Source organism: Tetrao urogallus (genome assembly GCF_951394365.1).
Source record: "Tetrao urogallus genome assembly, chromosome: 21".
In the NCBI taxonomy this organism is placed as follows: Eukaryota; Metazoa; Chordata; class Aves; order Galliformes; family Phasianidae; genus Tetrao; species Tetrao urogallus.
This window is the reverse complement of record NC_136834.1, coordinates 4,715,923-4,743,334: the sequence shown is the minus strand read 5'-3', so window position 1 is coordinate 4,743,334 and position 27,412 is coordinate 4,715,923. Positions and strand designations below refer to the sequence as shown.

The following is a 27,412-nucleotide window of genomic DNA, read 5'->3' as shown; positions in this document are numbered from 1 at the left end:
ATACACATTCCATAGGAGAACACAAATCATACGGAATCTTCTTATCGAGTTAATGAATGACTCACCTCCCTCCCATCCCTTCCTCCTGTGCGAGGAGCCCAAGGCAAATGTCCCACAAAGCCACACGTGTTGAGTTCCACGCTCAGCACTCCAGGTCAGAGACAAAGTTCCTCTCAGCTCCAGAAGGAATTGTTTGAAGGAGTCCATAAGCAGAGCTGTGGAGCGTTTGTGTGATGGACTGTCAGTGGATGGAGGCTCTCCAAGCACAGCTTTAAGAAAATGAATCTTTCATATGCAGACCAAACAAGTAACATATTTAAAACAGAGCAAGCATTAGTGAGGTGGGGTGTTCCCACTGATGCTGGTTTCAGTTACCAGAGATGCAGTTGTTTCTTTATAGCCATAAGTGCCAAACTTTGGAACTGGGCTTTTCATGTGGTTTTGTCACTGGCTGCTAGAATTGTCTTATTTTTTCAACTCCCCTTTCTGAAGAGTAGCATAGTGACAGCCAATTCAAGCGTGGAGCCAGAGGGGAAGAACCAGATTTACTCATCCCTGGAAAAAATAATAGTTCTTAAAATGAGCTAAAGCTTAGCACAGGGTAGGAGCCCAGGACAAGGAATCTTAAAAAATATGTATTTTAAGAGTGCAAAGGATAGAGCCAGGAATGATAGTGCTGAAGTCTGATGTTCCCTAATTAGCCATAGAACATGCTAATTAATCTCAATATAGCTGCTGTAGGACGCATATCTGACTTGCTGCAACTGATTGCAGGTATGCTGCAGTCATTGGGTGGTCACAATCCAGGCAGCACTGTGCTGTTGTGTTGTTTGAAGGTGTGTTGAATGAGAGACCAAAGTAACTGCTTTGTATGGCCATGCAGTCTGGCCTTTCTTGACTTGCTGCTGCTCCTCGGGCTCAGCTGAGGGCTGAGAACAGTGTAACCTGCTGGGGAAGCAAAGTTCCAAGTTTCCGAGTTTTCTGCTCTCTCAGACTGCTATTAAATCCCAAAGCAAATGACTTGGGGGAGCTGAATCCTTCAGAGTCCGTCTGGGATCTCTGTGTCACTGCAGCAGATGAATTTAACACCATTACCAGTGTTGATAAAACTCAGGAATTCAGCAGGCAGACATGAACAAACTTCTCATAGCGCACCCAGCAACATTGCCCTGGGCTGGCACTGCTTTCTTGTTCCGCTCCTCACAGTTCACCAACAAAGTTTGCCATAAATCACCCTTCCCCCCCAGGAAAACTAGATTATTCATTTACTGCAAAATGTCTTTTACAACACGTCTCCATGTCCAGGCCAAAGACCAAATGGGTATAACCTCTTTTCTTCTTTTCAGAAGTCCTAGAGCCTTTGACCAGGTTTCCTCTGTGTACTGTATGTTCTCTGTACTTGTTATTCTTTCTCCTACTGCTTTCACCTTCCATCCCTGAGATGGTATACTTTGGGGATGCCTATTTTGAAACATGTATTAAATACACTGGATGAGTTGAAGGTAAGCTGTTTGTCAGTGTCAGTGGCTGTTGACAGCTTGCAATCTTTCTCTGAGTGCAGTGCCCAGAACAAAAGGCCAGTGCAGTAAACAGCTGCATCCTGAACATGCTCACAGGCTGCAAAAATACAACTGTATCAACATTTAATAAATAGAGTACAGGAAATAAGCAAGCAATAGTGAGGATTCATCAGTTGCCTTTTGTTTGTTGTTTGTCAGGCAGGTTTATACAAGAGAGGGTACAGATTTGGCATCTAGCAGTGGGATTGTCAGCTCCGTCCAGCTGAACCCCATCTTCAAGCTTTGCAAGAACTTGACTGAGGATGGCCCTCAGGCTTTGCAACCAGGACAGCTCAACAGACAGTGCAGGCTGGGACATGGTCTGTGAGCTTCCTGATTTCCTCTGTAGGTCCCTCCGTTTCATCCAAACCTTTGTTCCAAGCAAGATCTCCTGCTCTGTGGGGGATCAGTTCACGCTCAGGTCTGTCATGCCCTCTGCCTGTGCTTGTACCCTGGGGCTTCTGTAGCTGGGAAGAACACAAAAAGCATGATGTCAGCTTTGTTTACCCGTTCTCCAAATCAGACTGAGTCATAGATCTGCTGACTCTGTGGTCATCATCTCCATCACTCTGGCCTCTTGGCGGGAAGAAGGCTGTGCTTCTGCTCTGTCACACAGCTGCTTCTTATCTCTTATTTCAGCCTATTGAGAATCCCTTTGTGTTTCATTATAGTAAGTGGCTTCTGGGTAGTGCAAGGAGGAAAGCAGATGTCATTGCATTGGTAGCTGTGTTGAGTAGTTAGCTTGTCTCTCCCTTGTTGAAAGCCAGCTTTCATCAGCCTCCCCCCATCCTTTGTCATCTCAAATCACCACCAAAACCCCTGCATGCTTTTCCTCCTGCCTGTAACCATAGTGCCACTAGGAGGAGCATTGCTCTTAAAAAGAGGAGAAGAAAAGAAGAGCCAAGCTCAGGGCAATGTCCTTGGAGTGGTGGTAGCTGTGATGAAGCCCTGTTGACAAGCTGGCTGATGAGCACAGTATTTCAGCACAGCTCTGCAGGATCTCCAGCACCCACGCTCCCTTCAGGCCCGGGTCTTCCCTTGTGCCCTGACTCACCTGGCTGCATGTGCACCATGCGGCACAGCCCCTTGCCTGGCTGATCCTTGTACATGGACTTGACACACACTTTGTTTGTGGTGCCTGGGGCCATGTCTGTGAGGAGCACGCTGTGGATTTGTGGTGACACACTGATGAGTGATGAAGGGCCGGTTTGCCGCCGGCACCTGACTCGGTAACCAAGGACCTTCCCATCTGCAGCATCCCATGAAGCCTTCAGGGTGTTGGAGCCCAAGTCTTCAAAGCGAAGGTGCCTCACTTTGGAGCCCTCTAGAGAAAGGAGAAGATCCTTGTAACTGTGGGCCTTTGCATGAAGCAGTTGTTGTAGCTTCACAGCAGCTCAGCCGTATGCAGCCCATAAGAGCAGTCATACAGTGTGCGGCCAATTTGCTTTCAGTCATAAAATTACAGAACCAATTAAGGTTGGAAAAGACCTCTAAGATCTCCGAGCCCAACCCACCCCACCATGCCCACTGACCGTGTCCTTCAGTGCCACGTGTCTATGGTTCTTGAGCACCCCTGGGGACAGTGACTCCCCACCATTTCCTAACATCCAATCTGCCCCTCCCGTGGTGCAACTTGAGGCCATTACCTTGAGCCCTAGGCTTTATGTATCTGCAACACCCTGATAGCATATCACGTGCTGCTCACCAGAAGCTGCAGTTCTCCTCCTCTCATCCAACCCCAGGAACCAGACTGTTATCAGGCCTCACCCAAAGGCAGATCTGTGCCCACACCATTCCCTATCAGCACAGTGCTCACCTTCCTGAGTGCATGCTTTGGCTGACAGCGATTTCTCCTTTCCTGAACTGTAGATCGCAGTCACTGTCACCAGATAGGTGGTGTTGGGTGCCAGGTTCTCCACAACAGTGCTGTTGTGGGTGCCATCCACCTCCAGCAGCTGCGCTGAGTCCCCACGAAGTGGCCCATACAGGACCTGGTAGCTAGTCACACTGTCTGGTGTAGGTGCCCAGCTGACCTGGAAGCTGTGCGGCCTGGAGTCCGAGATGACAATCTGAGCTGGACTGATTTCCTCTGAAAGAAGCATGAAAAGATGGGAATGAGCATGTGGTTCATGGCATCAGGATGCTCTCAGAGGAGCACGATGGACCTGGCTTCCAGGAGGTGGAAGGTTTAGAAAGGCTGGCTGTGCTCAAGTGCTGCCCCAATCCCTCCCCTCACAAAGGATGCCCCAGTGGTGTGCACCCCTGCCTGCAGAAGCACATGACCTTCTCTAGCTGCACCTACAGACCTTGCCTTCTCCCAGGGCTCTGCTTTCTGCCATATCCAATGATTTTAATGTTGGAAGGGCATCTTCTGGCCCTGTACTAGGCAGCGCACAACTTGTTTCTAGGAGAAGATCTGCCTGTATCGTGTCAGTAAAAAGATGCCTTCCCCTTGCTTTGTTCTGGCTTGACTGCAACCGTCTGCCTCCCCCCATCAGACCAGGCAGCATGCAGCACAGACTGCCCTGTCTTCCTCTCTATCTGGGAGGCTCAGCATGGCAGAACTTTTCTTGCATCATGGTTATGCACACTTTACCTGCCAGGGTGGTAACCCTTATTGTCTGGGGAGGGAAGTAGTGGACGTTGGATTCAGGAACGAGTGCCACCTCATATGTAGTTTCTGGAGCAAGATTGCTCAGCGTGAGGCTGGTGTGAGCCCCGGACACCTGCACTGTCCTCTTGGCTGCCAGGTCATCTGTTGGGGCATACTGCAGGGTGTAGTAACCGGTTTCTTGAGAGAGGAGTTGGGGCCACGTCAGACGGAAGCTACTTGATGTGATATCCACCACATGGAGCCGATTTGCTTGGATAACATCTGAGAGAGAGGCAAGAGCAAGAAATCAGTGATGGCAGTTGTACACAGGACATGGAACGCCAGAAATGCAGGCCCTTTGGATGGGAGATGTGACCTTTGGGGACACTGGATGACAGCTGAAGTCACTGAGGTGCAGCTGAGCTCCTCAATAACAATTCAGTGAGCCAAAAGTTCACCAGTACAAACCCGAATTCTCAAAGCCACGCACAAAGCTTCAAAAATGAAAGGCACCTGGAAACTTTGCTTCTAACTGGTGGCATCTAGAGACAGAAAGAAGCTCTGCTATGCCTGCACCAAGCAAGGCAGTCTCATTTTTTTTTCTCTGAGCTGTTGCTTGGCTGTGGGGTGGGCAGCAGCACTGCTCCTTCCCAGCACCATGGACATGGGACTCTGCAGCCTCCTGTGAGCCCCATGGCTGGAACACAGAGGAGCCAGGAACAGAGGAAAGATCCTGGTGCCAAAAGCTCTGCCAAAAGCTCAGGGAACAGAAATGAATGAGCTTGGCTGCAGGGCATGAGGATGCTGCAAATAAATCGGGAAGATTGAAGTGATGGGATGCAGCACCCAAGGATGAGCTACGGCACGCCCAAGCACTTCTGCTGCCACACGACAACTGCTCTGACTATTGAAGAAGGAGATAAATCCAAGAAAGTAGATGCTCATTGATTTCCTTCTCAGTCCCTCCGTGCTGGCAGGGGAATCAATGTGTAACCTCTGGCGCTGGACCAGGCAGTGCCCTCCTGGGAGCACTTGGACACAGCTCAGACACACTTGCCTCCTGCCTGCGGGTGACTCACACAGGATGAGGGTGGACACAGAAGCACCATTTCACAGCAGTGAGCTTGTTGGCATCCCGTGAATGCTGGCGAGGTCAAGATTAGACTTGCAGGAGTGCTGCTGCTTTTATGATGTGCACAAGAAATGCAGTCAGGCAGCAGATGAACCCCTTCTGCCCTGGATCCATAATCCATTCTGCAGGAGATGCAGTGGGGTCTTGGGACAAAGCACCTCTGCTTCATGGCTTTACTTCCCTGCTTTAACATGGATGGGGCAATATTTCCAATTCTGGAAAGGGAAACATGCTTCTCCATCACCAGAATGGACATTCAAGGTTTGGGATAATTTTCCTGGTCACTTGCTCACGGTCAGTGCTACGTGAGGGTGTTGGAGGAAAGGGAACCAAGGCTCATTGCTCTGCAGCACTGATACATTCTCCTTTCATGACACTTTTATACAATGTGGATTCAGGGTGCACTAGAAGCTGGAACAGCTACTTGAAAGGAAACGTTTGGGGTCTGCATGGCACCTGTAAGAGCAGAAGGTCCCATACTCAGATAGGACAGAGAAGAGAATGTGGCCCCTGGGTGTGATTTGCTAAATGGCAGTGGCTGAAAATAGGAAGAAACTGCTACACAGAGAGGATTCTGCACTAAGGGGTTACTTGGACACACCACAGACAGCTCTGTCCGACTCACACAGCAGAAACCAAGTGGGGAATTAAAACAGGACTTCCAACAGTGACAAAGCCTCCAGAAAATGAAAGTCTGCAAAGTCCCAGTTGCTTGCTCAGCTTTCCAAACAGATCCAAAGGCTGAGGCTGAACCCCTGCTTTGTGATCATGGATGCACGCTGCAGTGGCACAGAGGACATGCACTGTGCAGCTCAGCATGCAGCGTTCCTGGCGCTGGTTTCCCAGCACTTATCCCTTGTTCCTCATCCTGGCTTTGGCTCTCTCCAGACTCTTTCCTAGGTGCTTTAAAACACTGGGCTGTTAGAAAGCAGCTCTCTGCCTGTTCTTGCTGTCTGTGCAGTCACAGACGTGCCAGCAGCTGCCTTGCCGAGCCCAACAAACTGGGCTGGGAATTTCTTCCAAGGGCTGCACTGGCCAAGCTGCTCTGTAGATCTGGCAGATGCAGAACACGTTACAACAGGGGATTTGTGGAACAAAAACATTCCTGTGCTGAAGTCTTAATTCTGAGAGCAACAACCATCATCGCTAATTGCTCGTGGTAAGAGAGCACTGACTGCCAGCTACTTGTAGGCAGGGGATGGGTGCCAGCACCCTGCCTGAGCCATAAAAGCGTGCAGGCAGAGCTCAGGGGCCAAAGCCTACCCAGGCACACAGCTTTCGTACGTGCAGTGTGTTAACACGCTCCTGTGGAGCAGGAGATCTGTTGGTTTCAGGGGATTTTCAAGCTTGTCCTGCTGCAAACTCCCCGAGACCGCAGCCCAGCCCCAGCATACCTAGCATAGCATCTCGCAGCTCCTTGGTGATGATGGGGAGGTCATCCACGTCCACAAAGTGCAGGTGCTTCTCAGGAGGCTGGCTGGCAGCAGCAGACAACTCCAGGTAATTCCCCCGCCCGGTGCTGACAATGAAGACTGTCACTCCCATGTCCTTCAGGAGCTGCATGGGCTCAGAGATGTCGTCACTGGAGAACCCATCCGTCACCCAAACCAGAACCTTGGGCACATCTGGCCGGGCACCAGCATCATTGCTGAAGAGCTTCTCCTTGGCAAAGGAGAGCGCTTTGCCTGTGTTGGTGTCACCCATGAGCTGTCTGGTGTCCCGGATGGCTTGCTGCACCGTCCCATGGGACAGGTACCGGTCAAAGGGGAACTCCATGGTGGGGGTCGTGCTGATGTGGATGATGCTGGTCTGGACATCGTTGGGGCCAAAGGTGAAAGGCCGCACGAGGTCCCACATGAATTCCTTGACCTTGGAGAATTCATAGTAGGAGACGCTGCCAGAGCTGTCCAGTAAGAAGAGGATGTCTCCCTCTGAATTGGAAATGGAGGGCTGAGGACCTAACAGGGGAAGAGAGAGGGGTGGTTAGAGAAATGGTGTAGAAATTGGGAAGACTTGGTTATCTTGGGCCAGACCTCAGAATGCTGATCTCAGAAGCTTGCTGGGGAGAGACTTCAGCAGGCACCCTTTTTATTGCTGTTACTTACAGGGAGAGGGCTCCTGGGCTTTGTACTCAGCCCTGCTAGCAGCTGCCTGGGAGCTTCTCATCCCATCACCCTGTGTTTGATGGCTTTGTTTGGACCTTGTGGTGTGGACAGCTGGGCTTTGCTGAACCCTCTGAGATGCACTGAAGTTAGGGTATGCCCAAGGCTGTTCACTACCAACATACACAACAACAACAAAAAAAAAAACTATTGGGAACAAAGACTGGATCCTAAACCCTCTGAGATCCAAAAACCTGCATTGGGTTGGACTCTCCAGGAGCAGGGAGTGGCATTCCCCCTGCCTACAAATGAAATTGTTTTACAGTCCTATTTCAAGTTCAGGATCAGGAGTAGCTCCAAAAGCAAACCCACATGCCCTGGGTCCATCTCTTGTTGCTGCTGAGAAAATGCCTTGGAGCTGTCGCAGTCTGCACTGACACCTCTTGTTAGTCAGCATCAGGCTGTTCCTGGGCACTTTCTTCTCTCGCATGAGGGAGGACATGTTCCTGGTGCTGGGAACATGGATTTGGAATCTTTTTAGCCACCATTCTGCTTTCTGGCAGCTTTTGAGGTGTAAAAAGGGAGAAAAAAAACACAGAGCAGCGGTTGGTGCCAGCCTGCTTGGGCTGCTTCGTCAGGGAAGGAATGGGGAACGCAGGGTTGCCGAGCGATGTGGGACCTGGGGCACTGATGGGCTCGGTGCAGCACACAATGGCTGAGTGCTGGAGCCGTGTGTGGGAGGCAAACCACAAGGCAGCAGACAGCTGAATGGAAAGGCCCCTGCAAAATTAATTGCTCAGAGGAGATGGTTCCTGCAAAGAGCTCTGCCCCTGCAGAAGGCATGCCAAGGCAGGCCCTGAGACAAACAGGAGGAGCAGGGTCACAGAGCCCCTCCTGGGGACTGCTCCCAAATGAAGACACAAATGGCAAACCCAGGGCAGGAGTCAGGGGGTGCCAAGGCCTCATGTATGTGTCCTCAGGGTGGCACCTGGCACGGATCAGATGTGCAATGGTAACTTGAGCGCTCATGGCGAGAACATCGGTGTCCAGGTGTGAAAAACACGCTGCAATGAGCTTCTGTGCTGTTACAGAGAGCAGAGCCACCCAGGGCCCGGCCCTTCACCTCCCTGCTGCATTACGTGCTGGCTGAGAGCACAGAGCCATACCAAACCCATGACGAAACAACTGGAGAAATGGAGAACGATGTTGCTCAGAGGTGACTAAGCCAGAGATGCCAAGAGGAGGCAGGAGCAGCTCACGTCCAGCTCTGCGTGACCCAGCACGACTCAACCCTGTGCAGACACACACACCCAGCAGCCTGGCACTCAGACCTGAGCAGAAAACACAAGCGCAGCCTGGCCAGCTTTCTGCTTGCCCGTGGCGACGTGCAGCTCCAGCAGCACGTCACACAGCACAGCCAAATCCATCACCTCCAGGTCCTTCGAGCTGCTGCTTCACCAAGGCATGCAACACCGGTTCTGCTGTGAGCTCCTGGCTGCGTGGAGCTGCAGCTTCTTGCTCTCCCCTCCACTGGAAGGGCATAAAGCCGCTGACTTGGCTGCCAAGCTGTAGTGAGGGATTTTGGCAACACAGTGGCCTCTTCCCAGCAAAAAATCATCTATTTTAATTTCTCCCCTCTGTTCCCCATTATTTTGAGTGGCGGTGTTTGTTTCCTGAGTGTTGCAACAAGCAGCTGTGAAAGCTTCTGGTGCTGGCAAAGGACATTGCTCCCCCGTGGCAAACAAGGTCACGCATGGAGAAACTTGGAGGTTTCCCCTAGGGAGCAGACAGTAAACTCCTGTCCTGCCAAAGTGAATTCCCCAGGGAAACAGGGTGGCAAGCCACATGGACACCTGCTAGGGGAGAAGGATGCTGATGGAGAGCCAAGAGCCAAACCCTTGTAATGGTGCTGCAGTGTGCCCTGCAGCTGTGGGCACAGCGAGGCGGGCGGAACGTCAGCATCCTGCGGACATGGGTTTCACCCATCACTGCTGGGAATAGCTGCGTGGGTTAGGAAGCACTGCAGGAAGGGCTGCAGTTTGACACCACCACGTCCTGCCTGGGGGGCAGAACGAACAGCCCAGCAGCCAATGGTCACCAACAGCAAGTTGTGCTGGTGGGCAGTTTGGTATTTCAGAGCTATCTGAAGGGGTTGTGATCCGTCATAATTCAGTTCCATCACTCAGCCCTGTGTAAGATGGGAATGAAGTCCTCTCTGTGAGGCTTTTCTGCTAGAGAGGAGTCACAAAAACATCCTCACTGCAGTGATGCTGATTGTGGCTGGGCACACCACCATCCTTCCCTTCAGGCTTTCTGTTCCTTCATCTTTCTTGCTGTTCTTTGTCCTCCATCCAACGCAAACATCTCCCCTATGCCAGAGGTGGGGCTTTGGGGATTTGTTACCAGCAAATCCCTGCCTTACGCAAGCAGCTGCTGTTTTCGAACTGTTTTCTCTCTTTACAGCAAAGAAAGGATCGGCTGCTTGGCCAGATGCCAAGCAGAGATTTCTCACTTTTGTGGGGCTCTTGGAGAAGGGGCGTCCACAAAATCTCCTGCGCCATCAGCCCTGAGCACAGCCGGAGCCCGGGGAACAAGTGTTGGCAGCATCCTTTTGTCCCCCTTGGGCTGGTGCTTGTCGTTAGGCGTGGATCAGTCGTGCAAAGAAGGGTTTAGAAGGGATCAGTTGAGAGCAAAATGTCACCATGGAGTCCCAGCGCTGCTTATTTACACACTTGGCTTTTCCAAGAGGAAAATAGCCAGGCGTGTGCGTCCTGCTCTGAGATGCTGACAGGAGACATCCGCTCCAAGAGCTCCCCTCAGCTGGGACCTGAACACGTGCCATGTGCCTCATTTACGTGGGACTCAGTGCTGCTAGAGCAAAAAGGGTTCCACAGCCAGAAAAAATCGTGTCCTGTCTCGGTTAACTATGCCTTAAATTCCTCATTTGTCTTCCCTTGTGCTATTTGGCCACGCAAAGAAAATTTTTCTGCTGAGCTGAGTGTGGAGGGTGAGCAGCATCGTCTGCACCTTTCCTGGGGCTCTCCGTTCAGCCCCACTGGCTGCCCAGCAGCTCCCTGTCTTTGTCCCCTGAAGTTAATGAAGCTGCCTCCACTCACATCCAGCCAAGACCCCAGGAAGCAGAGTTACGACCACGCATCCTCATGGCTCAATCACTTCCCCTCAGTGCATGGTGATGGCACACCACAATGGCTCCAGACAGGAGCCCTGCCAGGCTGGCTGTTTGCTCAAGGTTGCTTTTGGGAGTGGCCGGAGGTGCCCACATAAAAGCTGCCAGGAAGCAGGCATGCTGCCCACCAGCAGGTTCTCTTCTCCTAGTTTGCAGTTTGCAAGCCTAAAGTAAGCTGTCAGCAGTGCAACAGCATAACTGCCTCTGGGGCATGGCATGGGCAGGGACAGCCGCACAATTCCTGAGCCAGCCTGCACCTCCAGACCCTTCTCCACAGCTTGGGTCACCGGTGGGCAAAATCCATTCCCTGTAATGGGATCTGAGCAACAGTCACTGTCTGCTTTGCCTGCTAGGAGCAGAATTATTCCTGTCCAGGCACAACAGAATTTTATGTCCCCTCTCACACTTCTCAGGTTCAAACTCCAGGGAAAACCAGCTGCAGCCAGCAGCAGTCCCAGAGCTGTTCCTTCTTTTACTGAGCACAAGGATCCCCCCCAGTAACCATACCAGCAGTCCCTGCCCAGCTAACCAGAGAGAGACACTCATCCCCTCCATGTCCCCCTTCCCGCTGTCGGCTCTGACACCACACCGCAGGCGTTCTCCCCGAGCAGCAGCCAAGAGAAAGCATTGCAAGGAGAAAACGTCAGGACTGAATTATACGAGGTTAGGCAGAGGACAACAGGACAGGTACAGTATCAATCACTGCTTTCACTTCTCTTAACCAGGGTGCCCAGTACACGGGGAGCAGCAAGTATCAGGACTCTCCCTCTTACTGCACTAAACTCTGCCAGCTTCTTTTCCAAGGGAGGTAAGTTTTCTTTCTAATATAGCAATTTTAGAAACATTTTCCTTCACTTTACCCTTACGCCAGCAGAGTAACACCCCAGGGGAAGGGCAGAGCTATGGCAGCAGTGTGACTTCAGCTCAGCTCCTGTCCCAGCACGGTGTGGACCCCGCAGCACTCACCTTGGCCAGGTGCTTCCTGCCCCGCAGCGAGCTGCAGCCACACACCAAGCACAAGAGCTGCCTCGGCCAGCATAGCAAAGTCCAGTCCTGGGCAAACTACCTTAAATCCAAAAGGTCGGCTCTGTGAAGGCAGTCGAAAGGCTCAGCATCAGTCATATTACGTGCAGGGATCCAGCAGAGCCCAGGGCAGCTTGTGAGCTGCTCATGCCTTGAGATCCGACAGTTCTTTCTTTCGCTGCGCCGTGGCACAATCTCTGAGTGCTGGAGGCAATTTTCCTTCCTCTCCACGTCCCCCTTGGCTGGGGATGGGGTGCGCTGCCCTCCCGAGCTCTGCTTGCTGCTGGGGTTTGCTCGCAGGCAGCGGGCGTGCAGCTGGGCTGGGGTGAAAAATCTGTCCCGATAGATGAAACGCCGGCCCTGCGAGACACTGGCAGCAGTCCAGCTATGAGGGAAAAAAAAAAGAGAGAGAGAGAGAGAGAAGCTCAGTGAAATCCAAAGCTCTCTCTGCTCTGGAATGAACTAGAAGAAGGGAAAACGCGTATAGAGAGGAAAGAAAAAGTCGATGGGCCGGGGAGCGCGCCCTGCTCAGGGAATATTAGCTAATCCTTTGGGAGGAGGCTGTGGAGCACTCCTAAGGTCCTAGCGCTGCCTGCACAGCTCCAGCCCTGCCCCACGCGGGGCTGCTCCTGCACAGCCCTCTGCCCACCTCCCTCTGGCCTCAGCTTCAGGCTGCGAGTCAAAGGGGGCTAAAGATAAGCCCATGACTGGATGGAGGGGCCCAAGAGCTTGGCTGAGGGCATGTGCCAAATAAAACTCCACCAGGTTTTCCCCTCTTGGGTACACAGCCTCTCTATATTCCCCCTAGATGCAGGAGTTTCTTGCCAATCAACAAAATCCCTGAGCAAACCCCACTTCCCTCCTCACTTCTGCCCTGCCACCCATGTCTCTGCCTTTGGCTCCTGCTCAGCAGGTGGAGGTGACAATATTCCCCTTCTCTTTTGTCCCCACTTTCTGTTCATCTTGGTTATGTAGATCTGTTTGGGAGCAGAGAGTTTAACATGACATCCTCATCTCAGCTACAGCCCTCAGGGGTTACTGCTGCATGGAGCCCTGAGCTGCTCCTCTCTTGAATTATTACCACCCTACAGGGGATAGCAGTTTTCAAGGAAATAAAGCAAAATACAACGTTCAGCTCAGCCACACAGCCATCAGTGGAAAAAACATATTGCATATGGTGCTTCTGGACAGATCCAAGACATTACAAGCAGAGAAAAACTGGAAAATTACACTCAATTATGAAGAGACTCATCAGTATCATCTCCTCTGACAGGGGGAGTGACCAACCAGACAGGATGAAAAGTAGCAGAGGAGGAAAGTTTAGAAGCCGGCGGGATTTCTTAAACCGGTGAGCCATATTTCCCCCAATTTGATTTTGTCTCTCCTGGGAACTATAAAGAAACGAACAGGAATTATGAGCCAAGGAGCTGTGCAGGCTGGAAAAAATCATATCCAAACTCATCAAGCAAATGGAAAGTCAGGACAGGCCCAAGAAATCAGATCCAACTGGGAAGCCCCGGAGCCAGCCAGCTAGTTAAACGTCATGGGCACTTGTTTGTGCTTCTCCTCCCTGCCCCACCTCAGGCAGACGGGCTGGGTTTGGTACCCAGCTGCACCACGAAGGAACGTTGTAGTATCAGGTTGTATGATACCCCATACCCATGTGTCATGAACTTAGGGGAATGACTCAGCCTCACCCACTGATTCATGCGGGCTAGAATAAGCTTCATCCCAGGGACACAGAAGAATTTGATACCCCTACTCTCATCCTCCACCATGTGACCTGACAGATCATAGGATGGCCTGAGTTGGAAGGGGCCTTAAAACCCATTCCTTTCCCCCTGCTGTGGACAGGGTTGCTGGAATAGGCAGCACAGGGCCCATCCAGCATGGCCTCAGGCACCTCCGTGGATGGGGCACACGCACTGCTCTGGGGTGCATCCATCTGGGGTGCAGTGCTCCAGCTGGGGTTTCACAAGGGCACGTAAACACCCTTGTCATGCTTGTCCAAGTCATTTTGGAGGGCATAACTTCCTTCATTAAAAATAAATATCAGCCCAGCATCATCTCTGCTAGAACACTTGTAAGTCCTTGTGGTTAGCAGGGACAGGTGCTGCAGAGGTGCAGGTGCTCCAGCACAGGAGCTGTCTGGTTGTGGCCTCTTTTGAGGATCAGTCTTTCAGGGAAAGATTGCACAAAGCAAGTCATACCAAGAGCAGTGCTCCCAAAGTTCCTCAGCTTCTCCATCTGGATCCTACCATCACCAAGGCTCACGGAACCTCTGGGCACCTTGTGCTATCAGCTGTCTCTCTAATTCTCAAATCCACATAGATCCATTAATGCTGGTCCACATTCAGCTTGATTGCTGATGCTCATGGATGAGCACTCAGAACCCCTCGACTGGAGTTGGTGGGAATGCAGAGATGATTTCCTTGCATTACTCACTTCCCAAGAACACTTCCCATAGAAGAGCTGCTCATAATTTCCTTTTTTGTTTGTCAGTTTTTCAGTGTCAATGCCATTCAGTCTCACACCCTGCAGCCTGGAGAGATTTCAACCTTTATTTCCTTAGAAGTCCTGCTAGGATAAGCAGGAAAAAGCAGCCTGGAAAATCATTAGATCTCACACAATTTAACTTTATTTTTAAACTTTACTGTAAAGGACAGCTCTTGTTTCCAGTAAGGCTGGTGCTTGCGTATGCTGATGCATGCTGTGTTCTGGAGCCAGCAGCATCACCCTATTTTGATCCCACACAACTGTGGCCAGAATGGGGCTGCAGGGCTCAGCTTATGACCTCCATCTGTCATAACTCAACCAAAACTTACCGAGGGCAATTGTGATCATCTTCCTACCATGCCCAAGTGATAATCCAGCTCAGGAGTTGTTAAAACTTGTTTAAAAAAAAAAGAAGTACCACCACCAACCAATCCCTACATTTTGATTGTCCACTCTTCCTAGTTTCAAGGGTTGATCCTAAATCACAGGGTCTGATTTACATGGACAGTGTATGGCAGAGCTCTGCCCGTGGGGAGTTTGGTGGTGGCTGCAGCTGCCAGGATAGATGCAATATCCTCTGAGGCAAAATCACAGCTGGAACAAACAGGCGGTTTGGAACACAGCCTTTCTTCAGCTCGACATAAAAGCTTTTGTTTGGAGGGAGCTATCTATATATGGGAATTTGGAAATTCCCCATTTGGAAAGGAAGTGAAGCAGCCCTGTAAGCAATGGGAGAAGGATGGTATGAACTTCCCTGGACCCACAGGTGGGCAGCAGCCAGGCTGGGCAGTGGGGGCTCAGGCTGTGTCACAGTGGAGGTCTCAGCAGCTCCAGGCTGCGTTTGTGCAGGGCATGAATTGGGAACTCTGCCGACCCCAGCAGTGCCCCTGCAGCAGGATCGGTCCCTGTGCTGGCAGGTCTCAGTTAACACTGTGCCATGCCATCTGCAGGTTCAAGTCAGCTCTTATTTCTGTTATGACTTTGGAGACAAACTACAGAAATAGTTCACTCCCGGAGCTCCCCAGCTGTATTTATCTGCAGAAGTTACCCAGTGACTCCAGCAACTGTACAGCGAGACAAGATCTGGCTGATGCTTCTTCCCAAGCATCTTGAATCACAGAACTGCAGTCACTTCTAGGGTGAAGCACGGCACATTTTCAACCACATGCAGCAACATCACACCAAAACTTTGGAGATGGGAGAAAGTCACAGAAGGGTTTTACGCTAAGAGAACGCAGTTGCTCACGTTGGAGCCATTGGAAAGGCCTCCTCCCATCACAAGCACTGCAGAAGTGGCTGTGGACCCTCAGGCAGCACCCAGAAGGAAGGAAACGCCGTGTGGGCCTTGCTGCTATTTCCCTCCAGCACCGTGTCACACCAGGACACAGTGTCCTAGTTTTCTGTTTCAGCTGCTTATGTGGAATGAAGGAATTTGTGGAACGAGCACACAGGTAGACACAAGCACGTCACATGGCTAATGCAGAGAGGGACAATGTTCTCTGAGCAGTTTTCTGTTCATGCCAGGGATCTGAGCCCCTCTGGCTCCTGCATGCCATGCGGTGCACTCCTCGGGCTGTTTGAGGCCCAGATAAGGCATGCTTGGATGGTTTGGAAGGAGTCAGCTTGTCACAAAGTACCAGCCCTCAGCTGGATCCCAGACACCAAAGTGACTGCACTGAACCTGTGGGTCATCACAGTGAACTAAAAACCAGAACAAAAGGAGGCACTAATTGATGCCGTCATTCATTTACCCTGAGAAGGAGGAGAAGTTAGGTCAAATGGAGAGGGGAGGGAGTGCTGTGCTGAGCAGTGGCCAGAGTCATGGCCAAGCTCAGGGTGCCTCTGTTGGGACAGATCTCAATGCACTCCATCCTTTCCCGCTTTCCTGAGGGCATTTCCACCTGGAATTTGTTTCTGCAGTACTCCAGGCAGACACAGCATGCTGCTAGCTCCTTGCAGTGCCTCTTAGGAAGCATGTCACCAGTGACTGAGGAGGGATGTGTTGGTTTGAGTCATACACATTTCGGAAGCAGAGACAGCAATTCTGGGCCTTTTCACTTGTAAAGGGCAACTTTTATCACTTTCCAATGAGATGACAGTGGCTGACAACACTGGAACATGTGAATAACCCACTGAATGACATCTTGCTGATGAGGACAGCTTGGCTGACAGCAGACTCCATGGTAGGTGGGGGAGCCGACCCCAGTCAATAACTGAACACCCACCAGCAGCAAGGAACCCACAGGTCAGAGCACAGATGCTTTGGGAGTGAAGGAAAGCCACATGCACAAGCAAAGCACAAGGAGTTCATTCACTGCTCCCATCAGAAGGCAGATGTTCGGCCTCTTCTTGGAAACTGGGGCCTCATGCAAGACATGCAGAGGTTACTTGAGAAGAGAAATGTCACAAACAAGAGTCCCCTCTTCCCTGTCCTTTCCCTGAGGGCAGCACAGTAAGGGGACCTTGATGCCAGCATGCAGCTGCCTTACCAGTGCTGTTTTAGTCACAAATCACAGCACCAGCTCCAGCCAACTGGGGCACACCACAGGATCTCCAAGTCCATGAGGAGCCCATGTAGGGCACAGAAGTGATGGGAGATGGCTGCTCTGCACTGTCCTCCTTGCAGCTGTGCTGTGGGACCCGACCCTGTGTAGCAGCCTGGCTCTCAGAGCTGCAGCTGGGCCAGCTTTGTTTATGAGCTCACAAAATGACAACGAGTTCAACCAGCTCCTTGCTTTCGCCTCGCCTCTGCGATTTGCAGTGCTTTATATGCGTAGGAACAAGTGAGCTCATTTGCAGAGTTCCAGGAGCGGGTCAAAGAGCAACCTGATACAGAGGTGGAAAATAAGCAGGAGGGCTGGCTGCCAGAGCGTAGAGCAGAGCTGAAGCTCTTGGGCCTGACCTGAGTGTGCCAGCCCGCTCACCATCCGAATTTAGGGCACCTCTGACCCAGTCGTTTCACCTTTTCCTTTTTAGGAGAAGTTCTACGCATCATCTGTCCGACAGCTCACAGCTGGGAGCAGCTGCCTCACAGACCCATGGTAGTGAATGGGTAAAATAAGAAAAAACAGCAAAAAAAAAACAACACTCTCACAAAAAACAGGAACAGAAGTGGCTCATTGCTCATTAAGAGGCTTCTGGATTTCTCTTGTAATGTAGGTCATGGATAGGCAGCACCTCTGGCACTGTCTCTCCCAGTTACAGAAGAGGGCCCGCTGACTGCATGCAGCAGGCTGAGCAAATGGCTGCTGGGTTATTGTGGCAATTCTTCATCCTTCACGTAGTGTCTCCTCATCCTCTCCCCATGCCAGGGGTGCCAGGGCTGTCCACATGTATCAGCTTCCCAGCCAAGGGGGAGCTGGCAGCAGAGAGCTCACTGCTTCACTGCTCCAATCCTGTTCTCTACAGCCACAACATCAAAATAAGGAGAGGAAGATGCGGATGTGCAACGACTGACTTCTGCAGTCTGAGACTGTACAAGAGCTACGTTCTGCATCCCTGGCTTGCAACCACGAGGTTGTATGAGAGCACGGCAAGATCGATGGAACAGCACACAGCACTCGTGCCTGGTTGCACAGACTTCACTTTGCATGTGGAGTCATCTGGGGGTCCCCAGCAGAGATCCTCCAACACTTCAGATTCCTGCCTCATTTCCTCATACATTTTTCATTGCAATTTCCCCAGCTGGACCCAGACTGGGGTCTCATTTTGCATTCCTGGAACCAGAGAAGCTCTGAAACTTGGAGCCACCTTTAAGCAGTACAGATGAGGTATGGATGCAGCTGTCTGTTTTTAATCCAAAGACTATTCTACGCAGTGGATCTCTTTCCTTATTGCTCGATTCTTATCTGCTGACTCTATCCTGTCAGGAAAGCCCAGACAATTTGGAAAAAGCCAACTTCGAGAGAACCTCCTTAGAACTCTGTTTCCTGAGGAATTCCCAGCTACACAATAAGCTATGACTTATAGAGCAGCCAGGTCTTGGCCTCTCTCAACAATTGTAGCCTCTTGACCTTTCAGCCCAGGGGATAGGAGACGATCTGGAGCAATCTGCACACACGTACAAGAGCAGCCTGGAGAGCAGCCTGCACACCGTGAGACGCACGCTTGGCCATCATCCTGGGCCCGGGCTCCTGGTTTGACAGATGGGGGAAGCTGTCCAAGACATTGATGAACGGGCCTCCAAGCACCCATCAAGCTGCATCCAGTCACAACAGGAAGGGGAAGCGGCTTGTGGTTGTGAGTTCCTACCAGGAGGGACAGCCTGGCCCCCGCCTCACGCACAGCTGCAGGAGCGCCAGCCAAGCTGCACTCCCTGCTCCCAGCCTGGAATTCGGGGGATATCAAGGCCAATTTCCCATCAGACCCCATGCCAGGTGGCAGTCAGACCCTCTCTAGCCCAAGCTCTGCCAGCAGTCTTCTGGTGGGGGCAGAAAATAAAAGGTACTGTTCAGATTATGCCTTTGTACAGTAGCCTTTGAGATACAAGAAGTTCGGTTTAAATGTAGGTGTTACCCAGAAATTGGTGTGCTGTGATTCAATGGGCTTGGCACATGTGTGGCTCCAGCAAAAAAGCACAACCAAACTTGTCTAGCACAGGAACTTGCAGAGTCCCACTGTGGAGGGCATTTCTCTATTTCAGCTGAACTTCGGCTCCAGTGCTTGGAACAAGGCTGCCTCTACAAGAAGTGTTGCAGAGGGTTCATTACTGCCCTTCTCAGTAGAGGGACAAAGCCATCTGAGCAGGAGCAAGGCTCCAAGGACAAAACAATCATCCTTTTTGTTGTAAGCCTAGCAAAGCAGCTGGGGAGAGAGTGGGAGGAGAGGGAACAACTCCTACCCAGTCTGCAGGGCTCCTCCAGCAACACTGGGAGCTCCTGCACCCAGCGCATGGCTGGATCTGATGCCCATGCAGCAGCAACGTGTGAGCAGCCTATAGAAGTCGTGTTATTCAGCCTGACCTCGTCAATGGCAAAAGCCAGAGTGAGATTGAAAGGGGAGAACAAGTTTGGAGTGATGAGAAGGGAAGGGGAAAAAGGAGTTCCATCCATCAACAGGTTGCTATTTACAATGGAAAGAAGAGGTAGGACATAGGGGCTAGGTTGGAAATCCTGTTTCATAAACAAGACTATCCAGGATAAAGCCTGTCCAGGAAACATGCCTGAGGGACACAGGGGGCTCAGCTGGATTCTCTACTGCTGACAGCCATCCTCCCATCATGAGCCCTGCCAGCCTTGCACTCCTCCCACGTCAGGCTGGGGAAATAGTTGCAATTCCAGCAACCCATGAAGAAAGAGGTGACTTGATGCATGCAAAGCAAGCAGAACAATTCCCATTTATTTTGGGGATAAGAGGCTGTTGTTCTACAGCTGGGTGCTGTAATGTCCGACCCATGGATGAAAGAGCAAATGCTTTCCTTGGAGACCACTGGTGCTATCGAGCTGGGATGTCCTGTCTGCTCTCCACCCCTCCTTGGAGGCTCCCAGCAGCAGGCTCTCTGTGTACAAAGCCAGGCTGGATGCCTCCCTGCAGCTGTTCTGAGAAGGCTGGTCCCAAGCTGGAACTCAGAGGAGCATCTTTTCTACAGGAAGGCACATGGCTCACGTTGGTATGAGCGTGAGACTGTGCAAGGGAGATTATGGCCACTGGCATCCCAGCCTTGCTGCTGCACATGGGCAGCTGCATAACCCTGGGTCAGCATTCCTGGTAGGACAGGGCAGGGACAGAAGGGATGGCATGCAGTTCCCCACAAGAATTACAAAAACAAGCCTTCTTCAGCAATTTTTCACTGCAGAGCCGACTTCATCCACATCCATCCAAGCTGACTGCCAAATTTCCTGAAGCCTACATTGTCCACCCCCAGCAGAGATGGGACTGGGGCCAGGACCCCGACAGATGAAGGTACAGTTTGAGCTTTCCTAGCGAGCTGTCCGTGCAGCACACTGCATAACCCCTCCAAACATCTGGCACATAGGCATGGGCAGCTCCCCACTGCTGAACGGGATATTTTGGGATCTAGGTCAGGGGAATTATTTCCAGCACTTGCAGCTGGAAACGGACCCAGAAAATGTGAAAACAAACTTGGTTGGAGGCAATTTGGTAGCCATCTGCAATGCTCTGTCACTGTCTACTTCACAATGGGAAGAGAAATGAATTGTTTTCAGACCTGTTGATTGCATGGGTTTGCCTGCACTAATTAATTACTTTTGTAGGTATGGGTGGCATTAAGAAGTTATATTCCATCAACCTTGATGTCACAGCATTAGTCATGGCAGTTGGCAGTTCTACCTCCCTTCCACCCTATACTATTTCCAATGCCTAATAGAAACTCTCCTTAACCCCTGAATAGCTGCTGGGAAATGCTCTGCAAACCCCCCACATCCCAAAGTGCAGCACAGGCAAAGGAGCAGCACCCAGAGCTACATGCAAGTCTGGCTGCCCTTCCTGGCCGTGCAACCCTCTGCAAGCTCAGCTCAGCTCAGCTCTGCCACTAATGAATTTACACTGCTGGCACTTTCCAGTTTGGATTTTTCACCTTTGTAGCATTACCCAGGTCTGGGCACACCCTTTAGCTCTACAGTTAGATCTTACATGCCATACATTTCAGCAACAAGTGACCCAAAGCTCTGCCCCCACGTGCACTGGATGTCTCCCACAGTGTGTGATTGGGGCATGGGACGCGGGACACGGGGAACTTGCAAAGTGCTGCAGCTATTTTGCACCAAGTTGCCTTGAAATAAGCGTGTTGCCCATCTCCCTGACTCACTCTTTCAGCTTTTTCAAACAAACACGCCTCCTCTTCTACCCCACTACCTGCTCAAGGGCCAGCCTTCCTCACAGAGTGTCTCACTCCCATCTGTTTCAGAAGATGCGTGAAGCAGCACCGCATAGCTCCAAGTAATGCATTTATCCTGAGCTGAGATATGTGACTGCTCATCTTTCTTCCCATCAGGAGAGGAAAGAGGAATCAAAGAGGCATTGCTCAGGCTGGGGAGGAGCTGAAGCCCACTGCAGGGTTTTCAAACAGGTTATCCTTGTGGAAATCTGCCACTCTGTAAGCACTTGTAAGTCAAATCCTGGTTGCTACCGACAACACAAAACTTGGCCATTCCAGCTGTTGCTCTCCTTCCCAGCTGCAGCACTGAGCTGAAAAAGCAGTGAGGCAATACTCACCATCTCCACAGCCATTTTCCAGCCTTAGTGCTTGAAAAATGAGGACAGCCAAAGCTGCCCATTGAAAAATGGGATCGGGGCCGAACGAAGGGCAGGAGCCAGCATTCCAGGCAGATGTGGCCTCAGGTGCTGTTGCTGTGCTGCTGCAGGCATGTGGTTCCCCAGTTGCGCACCCTGTTGTGTGCCCGTTGTGCAGACCCTACCCCATGTGTCCATGCTGCCTCCAGGCACTTGCCAGGAACATTGCTGCTCTGCTGCTTTCCCTGCGGAAGGCACTCAGAGCATCCCTGCAGGGCAGCTGTCTCCTCTCTCCTCCCTGTGTGGGCTTCTCAGAGATGAAGATAGTGCACGGAACACGAAGAGCAGTGCTATAGGTGATAATGCATCTTGGATAACCCAGCAAAACTGTTATCTTTTCCTCACCATGTTACAGCTCTGATCCTAACTGGAATCAAACCTTTTCCGGGGTTTTAGATCGTAAAGAATTTGGTTTGGTAGGAAGTAAAGCAGTAGGCTGGATGGACTGCTTCTCTGTAAACCTGAACTGAAAACTTCTGTGGGCTGTGGACCAACAGGTCTCCTCTCCATGCTCCTATGAATTTTCAGACCTCTAAGCATCTGTAGCACAGCTGAGACCAGAAAGCAAATGCAGAAATGCAAGGCTCCGTGCAGGAGATAAGAACGCTCACACAGGAGATAAGGTGCTGCGAGTGGAAGGATTGTTTACTTCTCAGTGGCAGCAGACAGAGCTTTGGGGGTGAGCCAGGAAGGCGATGGAAAGGGATCCAGAGGGCTGAAAAGAGGTTTCTGCACGGAAGGGCTGGAAGCCAGCATGGGGCCAAGGTAACCACAGCGAAAATAGAAACCAAAAGGCCATTAAAGCTGAACAAATTAAAAGATGCAAGGTAGCAGAAAGTCAGAGCAGCAAAGGAGGCAGGTGGATCAGCCATCAGAGGAGGCTCTTCATCTGTCCCCATTAGGCAGGCAGACCCCAACCCTCCTCCCAACTTGTGCCAAAGCAGCCTGGGTGCGTGAGCAGCCGGAACGCAGCACAGATTTGTGGCCTTCAGCAGCAAGAGGTTTGTGTCTGGGAGGAAGTCTGCTCCCCTGACTGCTATTTTTACCCCTGCTCATCTGGTTAGGGGTCAGGGCTTGGTTTCCTCAGCTCTCAACTGCGTGCTTGGGAGACAAGGAGTGCAGGCACGATCGAAACTGGCGGCTGCTGAAAGCAGAGCGATGAACCAGACAGTGCTACCTCTTCCTGCTTCCCAGCCTGCCTCTTTATGTGTTGCTTTTTTTTTTATTATTCTTTGCTTCTTATCTCTCCTTGTGTTTTATGTAAGCTATTGAAAAGCAAGTCCAGCCCTTCACATCCTGCCTGCTCCGTCCAAGGGAAAAAAAGCACATCAGGCTCTCTGGTGTGACCCACTGGTGCTTCCCAGTGCTTTGCTGAGCATCCCTCCACAAGCACAGGGACACACACTGCAGCCAGCTGTGTCCCCATGCTTCATCCTGCAAACACAGGTCTCCCTTCCCACCCGCTCCTTCAGCCCCTAGCTTTGCCAGCCCCGTCTCCTTGCGGTTTTCACTGTGTCTTATCTACTAGCATCCTCCCAGGGCAAGTTCTCACACCTTTACAGCCACTGGAGACAGACACGGGGGGTGCTGGGGGAGCTGTTATCTGGGAATCTATTGGCACCGACAATCCCTGCAGCTGCCAGCCCGTGCAGATGGGCAGAGCAGTCACTAACATGGTGGGATTGCAACACTCCCCAGAGGCTCTAACATACGTAGCCGCCTGCTTGGTGCCACTCAGATAAAAATGTGATGACAAAAGGGCAATTTTAGTGCATTGTTGGAATATTAAACCTACTGATGAGGATGAGCTGGAGCAGATCTGTGCTTCCAGGCGAGAAGGAGGAATAACCTGTGCTCAGCACCACTTCTGCTGTTAAGGGGTCACAGAGGCAGCACCTGTGCATGGCTTGCTGCGTGGCTGGGCACCTCCTGCAGCTCCTGAAGGCTGGAGAATGCAGGGAATGAGCTCAGCAAGCACTTTTAGGGTCAGAGCCCTGGTGGCATGCTGAGCCCAGGCTTGGATTGAGGCCATGTGAGAACTTTGCAGGCTCACAGTCAGGATGCAGAGCATCACCGAGTCCATCTGCATTACCTTCCATGTGCTTTGGGTGCAGCAAACCCAACAGACACATCCCCAAGCTCCAGTTTTCCTGCTTTCCTGCAGAATCCTTTACAAAGCTCCCCCTGGCACTGCCTGGGGAGCTGCAGAACAACTCCGCGTTGTTCCTGGCTGCCTGAGCTGGGGGGAGGACAAGGCATGGGGGGAGAAGAAAACACAAATGCTGACCTTACCCAGCTGTGCCAAATGCTCTGGGCTTGTCATGGTTTGTGCATAATCCCTTGTCTCCATGCATAGTGTTAGGGTTTGGGGAGCTTGGCTTTTATTCCTCAAGCAGAAAAACAGCAACACCGAGTTACATGGGGGCAATATTTGCTGGTGTCAGTTCCCCAAAGCAAAGCTTTGCTTCTCAGAAACACTTGTGTTGGTGACGCCCAGGTCCCCCTCTTTGTCAGGACTGCCAGCTGTACGGTGAAATCTTGCTCCCCAGCCCTGAAACAGTGCTGCTCTCCACTTCTCTTTTAGTTGGTGCTTTTTCCCCTGCAGACCTCTGAGTGATTGAGAGTTTTTTCTGGACAGCAGTCTCTAGCTCTCAAAGAGGACTGTGAAGTAGTTAGCAGCATCTGCCACGCTCTCCCTTCCAGCCATTCTGTGCTACTATTGATTCTGAGGGCTACGTAATTTATTTATTTTCATATTCTTCTGCAGCTCATCCACAAAGAGCCCTTCAGCAACGCGTGCCTGACAGATGGCCTCAGAGCTCTGCTGTGTTTCAGCAGCTCTGCGTGCCCAGAGGCGCATTTAAACACACACAGCTTCCCAGCTGCCTCCCACTGCTCACTGCCACGTAAGGGACTGCTTTGCAGGGCACACTGGTGCTGGGACAGCTGGGTTACGTCACTGCTTGCTTCCTTACCTGCACAGCATCTTCCATCAAGGACCTTCCCCAGGATAAGGGTGCAGCGTGACCTGTGCTGCAGGATCAGCTTGCTGGGTGCAAACCTTTGGCAGGCACCCACTGCTTATTTGCTCCTTAATTGTTTCCATTCATTCAGAGTTTTCCCAAGCTGGAAATCATCACTGGTGTCCAGTTAGCTCCAAGACAACGGAGGGCATTGCAGGAGAACAATGGACATTTCCCCGAAGACGCTCAAGTTACCATTAAGCAGTCAGAAATACAAATAAAGAAAGCAAAAGAAGCTATCCAGCATATATTTGAGTGGAATTGTATTACCATGCAGATCCCTAACAAGTTAACCTACAGAGATCTCAGGAGATCAGGAGAATGAGTGTATGGGAACTGCTGCATCACGGCCTGAAGCTCTGATTGATCACCTGAGGCGAGCTGTGGGTCAGCCAGAGGAGCACAGGTGAAGACAATTCACCTGTCCTAGACCTATTTAAGAGCTGGCTACCAGTGGGGAAGGATCTCATCTGGAGATCTGCTCTGCTGATGTTTTTTGTGGGTGAGCCTAGCATATGGGTAAGCCCTCCATTTATTCTCTCTTGTTATCTTAGTCTGCTTTGCCTAACTCTCTTGCTCTTTTCTGTGATTGTAACATCTTAATATCCATTGATTATACACTTGGCGAGCCAGGCAGGCCAAATATACTGAAGTTTACATCATGTCTTTTCTTTGGAATGTCTATAAATGGGTCAAGGGGGAGAACAATACTCCTGTAGAGAAAATGATTCCAGGGCAGATCCCAGGATTTGTGGGATCCCCCTGTTATGAGTTAGCAGTTATCATTGAAAAATGGGGTCCCTGACGTGTTATGGGCAATATCTCCCCATGTCGCATGGCGGATTACTTTCAAGGACTTAGCAAGGATGTGCTCATCACTGAAGAAAGACAACTGGTTGCCTCCATGGTGGCATGGCCACTATTAAGTGCCTTAAATCTTGTGGGTATAAGAAATAATACTTCAGAAAGTGAAAATCAACTTTTAAAAGGCTATATTGAAAAACTGGAGCATGAACTTGGCGTATTAAAGGAAAGAAGCCAATTCTACATCTTCCCATAGGCCAAGTTCGTAACCTTTCAATAAACAATGACCAGACTCCTGAATCAACCGACTCTGTTGATCAGGAGAATAAAAACTCCAAATTAGATCTTGAATATCCAATTCTGACCGATCCACTAGGAGTCTGTCCTGTCATAACCCAGAAAACAAAAGAAGTGCAGGACGGACCAGCAGGGGTGCTGCCTGCCCAGACTCATTTACATGTAACAGCCAGGCCATACATGGCAACAGAATTGATGGCTTTAGTGCAGCAGTTGAACATGGGTCAGTTGGTCCTAAGCAATAGGTGAGCGCTGTTCCAAAGTGGAGCAGGGTTCCATGTGAACAGCAGCTCCCATATGATGAGGCACATGGAGTCCATCTGGCAGAGATGACACTGAGAGTGATGCCCTGAGCTCTTGGCAATGCACTGCAGCTCTGCCAGGAGCAGCTGAGCCCTGCTGGGTACCAGTGCCAGCAATTCCCATTGGATCTGGTTCTCAGTGACCAGAGCCATGCTTGTGTGATTGGGATTTGTTCTTTATTTCAGGAGGCCTTTGAGCTTATTCATCCCTGACCCTTAGGCTCTGAATAAATCAGAGAATGGGAATTAAGGACCTGCATGACAGCAGCAGCTCTTCCTCCTGCCACTTGTGGAAGCTGTTAGCATTCACTTCTGTCATATTAAATCCACATGTAATTTGTACATGAAGCTTCTATAAGTGCTCACGCACAGCAGGGTGGCTTAGGATGCAGAACAGAGGGGTGAGACGATCCGCCCAGCACTGTGGGGCTGTATGGACCAGAGCAGCACAGGGGGAAACTTCCACAAAAAGGAGCTTCCCTCGTCTCTCCCTGGTTCATCCATCTGTCAGTATGGATTCCCACCAGTAATTTGGTACCGAACATTGTCGGCAGCCTGCAAGCACCCTTGGTGTGTTGTTACATTTGTGAAGAATGAGCCCCCTTGCTGTGATGGCTCCATTCCTTTGGATTTTATTTTTCTGTCCCTTCTGTTAGCAATCAAATCGTGGTTTTGCTGTTTTCCTGCTTTCCACGTTGCAATCCACAAACACCCCCCAAAGCACCCATTGCAACAGGACTACATTCCCACTTCCAAACAAACTTGGGAGTAGGGAACCCAAGCCAAAGATGCCCAAATTTCCCTTAGACAGAGCATTCCAGAAACCTCAGCGTTGCTGAGCCACAATCCTCACACCATCCTCACCCCAAAACCCTACAGGCACAAAGCAGACACCTCTTTTGCAGCACAGCCAGACTCCCAGACACCCAGGTTCTGCTGTCCATCCCTTGGCCTCCTTTGCTGCTTTTCTCCCATAGCCAGCTGCAAGCACCAGTGCAAATGCACACCTGCAGGGAAAGGGAAAAGCGCTTCCACGAAGGCATCAAGGAGCAGAGCTGGACCAGGTGATGCACAGCAGCATCTCTGAAATATCAGCCCCGTTTCAGCACGAGTTGGGTTATTAATGTTTACTCTCTTCACCTTCACAGGATGAGAACTCACAGTTATACTGTGCTCATAGCTACCTGCCATAAATCCGGCACGAAGCAGCTGTCTCCTGTGATTCATGCTGGGGATACATCCAGCTCAAGGTAAGCTGCCTGCTTGGTACTCACTGTTGGTACCTTCAGTTCTTTCTGGTTATATATATTTTTTTTATCTTGGAAATGAACACTGAGAAAATGAATACTCCTGGCTCAAAACCCTTGTTTTGCCTCTTATCAGACCAGAGGCTTGATTTTAAAGAAAACAAGAAAATTGCTTTCCTCTTCAGAAGGATGCCAGGCTCAGCTGTGCTGAACTCCGGAACAAAGCCCATGTGAGGGTTTGAGGAGCACATGCACAGCACACACAGCAGCCTCCTGCAGGCGCAGTCCCCAGCTGGCACAGCTGCCCCAAGGCAGCAGGCATCAAGGGTGCCTCTGTTCTAAGGACAGAGATCTCAGGGCTGCAGTCTCACTGCTGTGCTGTAGTCATGCTTTGCT

At 51.0% G+C, this 27,412-nt stretch overlaps 1 protein-coding gene across 1 annotated transcript; it reads right to left on the bottom strand.

Annotated features, from left to right (window-relative positions):
* Positions 1 to 1,985: 1,985 nt before the first annotated feature.
* VWA1 (von Willebrand factor A domain containing 1) lies at positions 1,986 to 11,642 on the bottom strand (the record flags this gene model as incomplete). The annotated part of the gene is made up of 6 exons (XM_079545611.1): positions 11,540 to 11,642; positions 6,679 to 7,242; positions 4,156 to 4,434; positions 3,376 to 3,648; positions 2,614 to 2,883; positions 1,986 to 2,026 (listed from the first exon to the last, which is right to left on the bottom strand). Exons 1-6 carry the CDS (start codon positions 11,610 to 11,612, stop codon positions 1,986 to 1,988), a joined length of 1,500 nt encoding a protein of 499 aa, XP_079401737.1. The 5' UTR covers positions 11,613 to 11,642.
* Between the last annotated feature and the right edge of the window lie 15,770 nt (positions 11,643 to 27,412).